General features: G+C 65.5%; 1 protein-coding gene across 2 annotated transcripts in view; it reads left to right on the forward strand.

Moving 5' to 3' along the window:
- GNG7 (G protein subunit gamma 7) overlaps positions 1 to 3,818 on the forward strand; it is a 30,212-nt gene extending 26,394 nt beyond the window's left edge. For both annotated transcript variants that reach the window (XM_021378288.1, XM_021378289.1), the window contains exons 3-4: positions 2,456 to 2,572; positions 3,528 to 3,818. In XM_021378288.1, the coding sequence (XP_021233963.1) occupies positions 2,492 to 2,572; positions 3,528 to 3,653 (207 nt within the window). In that variant the 5' untranslated portion in view covers positions 2,456 to 2,491 and the 3' untranslated portion in view covers positions 3,654 to 3,818. The remainder of the gene's footprint in view (positions 1 to 2,455; positions 2,573 to 3,527) is intronic.

Here is a 3,824-nt window from a genome sequence, read left to right on the forward strand (position 1 = left end):
GTGACCCCGTGGCCGTGGCGGGGCTGTGTCCCTGTGCCACCGCAGGCGACGCGGTGACGACGGCACGAGGCTGCCGTGGCTTTGGCGCTGCCTGGCCCCTATTTTTAGCCGCCTCGCGGTGCCGCTCGGGTGCACGTGTGCATAATGGCTGCAGTCAGCGTGGCAAACAAGCGCCGCTTCTTTTTCCATTGCACACAAAAGAAGAGGACGGCGCTCGGGGCGCTGCGGAGGGCTCCTGCCTCTTCCCCCGCCTCCAGCTGCTGCACAATGGGCGCCTTGTGCCTGCTGGGGCTGATGTCACTGCACGCTGCTGCTGCAGCTTCAGAGCTGGGAGCTGCACGGAGCCAAGCACGAGTCCTCAGCGTGCGGCGTGCACGGCTCCCGGTGCTCGTGTGTGGCCCCTGTGCAGCTGCTGTGCTGCTCGGGGCGGCGGGGCCGCATCCAGCACGGGGCTGCAGGGGAGGGATCCTTGCACAGCGCCGGCGTCGAGTTGCTGTTGCGGGGTTTGCTTGGTTTCCATGCGGCCCACACTTGCTGAGCGCGTGGTCCTAAGCTGGGGAGATGCAAAATGAGGCTGAGGTTGGAAAAGCGCAGAGGAGCCCGCGCTCGGGGGCTCCACGGGGCTCCGAGTCTCGTCTGCATGTCACAGCGACCCGAGTGCATCAGCACCTTCAGTGCAGAGTGATGGGCTGGGAGCTCCCTGCCGCTTTCTGCACCGGAGCACCGCAGCCCTGCAGCTGGGGCACCACGCAGCCCTGCCCTGTGCTTGCAGAGGGAGCGTTTGCAGCAGGAGTGCAGAATACCTCGAGGAAGCCCAGGGCTCTGCTCAGAGCTCAGGCGCTGTTTGCTGCAACAGAAACAGAAAGCCCGACCCGCTGGGTTCCTGGCCGGGCTTTGCACGAAGCGTGCAGCCCCGTGTGCGTGTCAGCACGCTCAGATGGAGCTGGGAGCTGCACCTTGCAGCGAGACGTGTGGGGTGGCCGGGGCTCGTTTGCAGCTGCACCCAACCACAACTGGATGCAGAGCTGGGGATAAAAGAAACCCCAAAGGCGAGCGGGGGGCAGGGAGGTGGCAGTGGGGAGGGGGCACTGGGGTGGTGGCGGTGGGGAGGTGGCTCTGAGCTGCAGCATGGATGGGCTCTGAGCTCGGGGTAGATAACCCTGTCCCGTTCCCGTGCTCCGGGATGGCTCCGGCTCCGCTGCTCTCACCGGGCATTGTCCCACGCCACACAAATCAGGAGGTCTTAAAGAAAGGGGGGGGGAGGAAAAAAAAAAAAAAAAAAGGGAAAAAATTGCTGCACTCAGGAAAAAAATTCAATAGCTCATTCAGCTGTTAAGCTACTGGTGCAGGAAGTGTAAAAGAAAAGTGGAGCCTGCTTTGTTCTGCCCAGACGAGGAGTAAATGCTGTCACCCTAACAGCCGCCTTCTGTTCCAGCAAAGCATGAGGTCATCTCCAGCATGGGGCTGGGGGTGTGGGGCTGGGGGTGTGGGGCTGGGGGTGCTGGCCTTTGTGCCCCACACTGGGCTGTGCATGGAGCCACCCCAGCACCCGGCCTGCCTCTGCACCCCCCTCCTTCCCTTCTAACCCATTCCCCCTCGTCCTACCCCATAGCACCTCCAGGCCCCGTGGTCACTCTGTGCTCGTGGTGCTGAGCTCAGCCCAATGCTCTGAGCTGGGGGTGACACCGGGGGGACAACGAACGGGGGACCCAGGGCTCCGCACCCAAGCCGGGCACCGTGGGCGTGCAGCGCGTCCCTTGGGTGCTGCTCGCGGGGACTTCCCCGAGCACCGCCTGCACCGGGCTTGGCCCGGAGCTGCACGGATGCCGAGCTTGCTGGGCTGTGCCGCGTTTGCTCGCCCCGCTGGGAGCGGCTGCTTGCAGCTATGAGAAGCACGGCAGGAATTCCGAGAGCGGCGAGCTCGGCGCATAGCTGCTCCCTGACGCAGCGCTTCCTGCCGCGGGCGGGCGGCGCAGGTGGCACCGGGCAGGGGACGAGGCTGCGCCTGGGGTCACTGAGCGGTGTCACCCATCAGCAGCAGCGCTGAGCCATGGGGGCCGTCCCCTCAGCCCCCTGCCCCGCTGGCCTGGGGACACGGTTCTTCCCGGGGACGTTTGCCAAGCTGCAAGTCAATGTCATGGGTGTGAGCTGCGGCAGCGTCGCACGACTCCCAGTGGCACCAGCACGGGGCCGTGGCACAACCCCGCTGTGCAGCCCTCAGCTCGGTGTCCTGCAGAGAACGTTGCATTTTTCCCCTCTCGACGTCCAGTTCCTTTGGATAATCCCCAAAAACGGGTGCTGGGAATGGGAGCTGGAAGCGGAGGTGTCCGGCTGCCGGCGTGACCCGGTGGCCCACGGCTGCCCCTGTGCGTGGGGTGAGGAGGGGACGCGGCCCCATCCCCACGCGGTGCTGACCCCCTGCCCCCCCCCCCCCCCCCCCCCTTTCCTGCTGCAGGATCCTCAGTGCTGGGCCCGGCGCCGATGGCAGACAATGTCGACGACTAACAACATCGCGCAGGCACGCAAGCTGGTGGAGCAGCTCCGCATCGAGGCCGGCATCGAGCGGATCAAGGTGAGCGTGGGGCCCTGCGCAGGGAGCACAGGGACCCCTATGGACCCCCATAATGGGGGGATCCCCGTAGCACAGGGATCCCTACCCCATAGAGGGGGGACCCCCATAGGACAGGAACCCCTATGGACCCCCATAACGGGGGGATCCCCATAGCACAGGGCTCCCTACCCCATAGCAGGGGGACCCCGATAGGACAGGGATCCCTACCCCGTAGAGGGGGGACCCCCATAGGACAGGAACCCCTATGGACCCCCATAATGGGGGGATCCCCATAGCACAGGGATCCCTACCCCATAGCAGGGGGACCCCCATAGCACAGGGCCCCCTGTGGACCCCCATAATGGGGGGACCCCCATAGCACAGGGCCCCCTGTGGACCCCCATGGTGGGGGGAGCTCCCTGCTCACTGCACGGTGCCCGAGAGCCCCATTTTGTGGCGGTGGTTGGTGGAATGCAGCGCTGTCAAAGCGCTCCAGCCACGTGCTGGGTTTCAGTGTGATGCCTTCGGGTCGGGCCGTGCTCTCTGCCTCCGGTCCCGTGGCCACGCAGCAGCTCCTCCCCTGTCCCAATGTGCAGGAGGAGCGCTGCTGCTGCTGCTGCTGCTGCTGCTGCTCTGGATCTCTTCTGTTCCTGTTGGGGTTCGGGAGCTGTTTGTAGGGCCGCAGCCCGCGGGGATGCAGCCAGCAGAGCCGTTATAGGAGGCGGAAACAAATGGCGCAGCCACGTCTGTCCCACCAGCACTGGGGTTAATTCTGGCGCTGGGATCCCTGTGAGCCCCCAATACCACCCCAGAACTGCAGTAGGCGCAGCCATAGGGAACAGCTTCTGACGGCCACAGAGCCTCCATCCCTCAACCAGGGGCGGCCGCTCCAGAGCCGTTCTCTTCTTTCCTTTTCATCCATCCCCACCGGGAGAACCCCTCCGAATCCCCTCTCTCACCCTCTGCTCCCTTCCAGGTCTCCAAAGCCTCTTCGGAGCTGATGAATTACTGCGAGCAGCATGCCCGGAGCGACCCGCTGCTGGTGGGGGTGCCCGCCTCCGAGAACCCCTTTAAGGACAAAAAACCCTGCACCATCCTATAGCCGCCCCCGCTGCGGTGCGTGCCCCCCGGGCAGGGCCGAGCCGGACCCGCTGTCACCGCGCCGCGCCGAGGGGTAAAACGCCAAACGTCGGCCGCAGCGCTTCCATCTGCGGGCACTGCGGGCTGGGGTTGGCCGAGGGCGGGCGCTGCGCCGAGGTTTTTTTGGGGGGGG

This window comes from Numida meleagris, chromosome 27 (assembly GCF_002078875.1).
Source record: "Numida meleagris isolate 19003 breed g44 Domestic line chromosome 27, NumMel1.0, whole genome shotgun sequence".
Lineage (NCBI taxonomy): Eukaryota > Metazoa > Chordata > Aves > Galliformes > Numididae > Numida > Numida meleagris.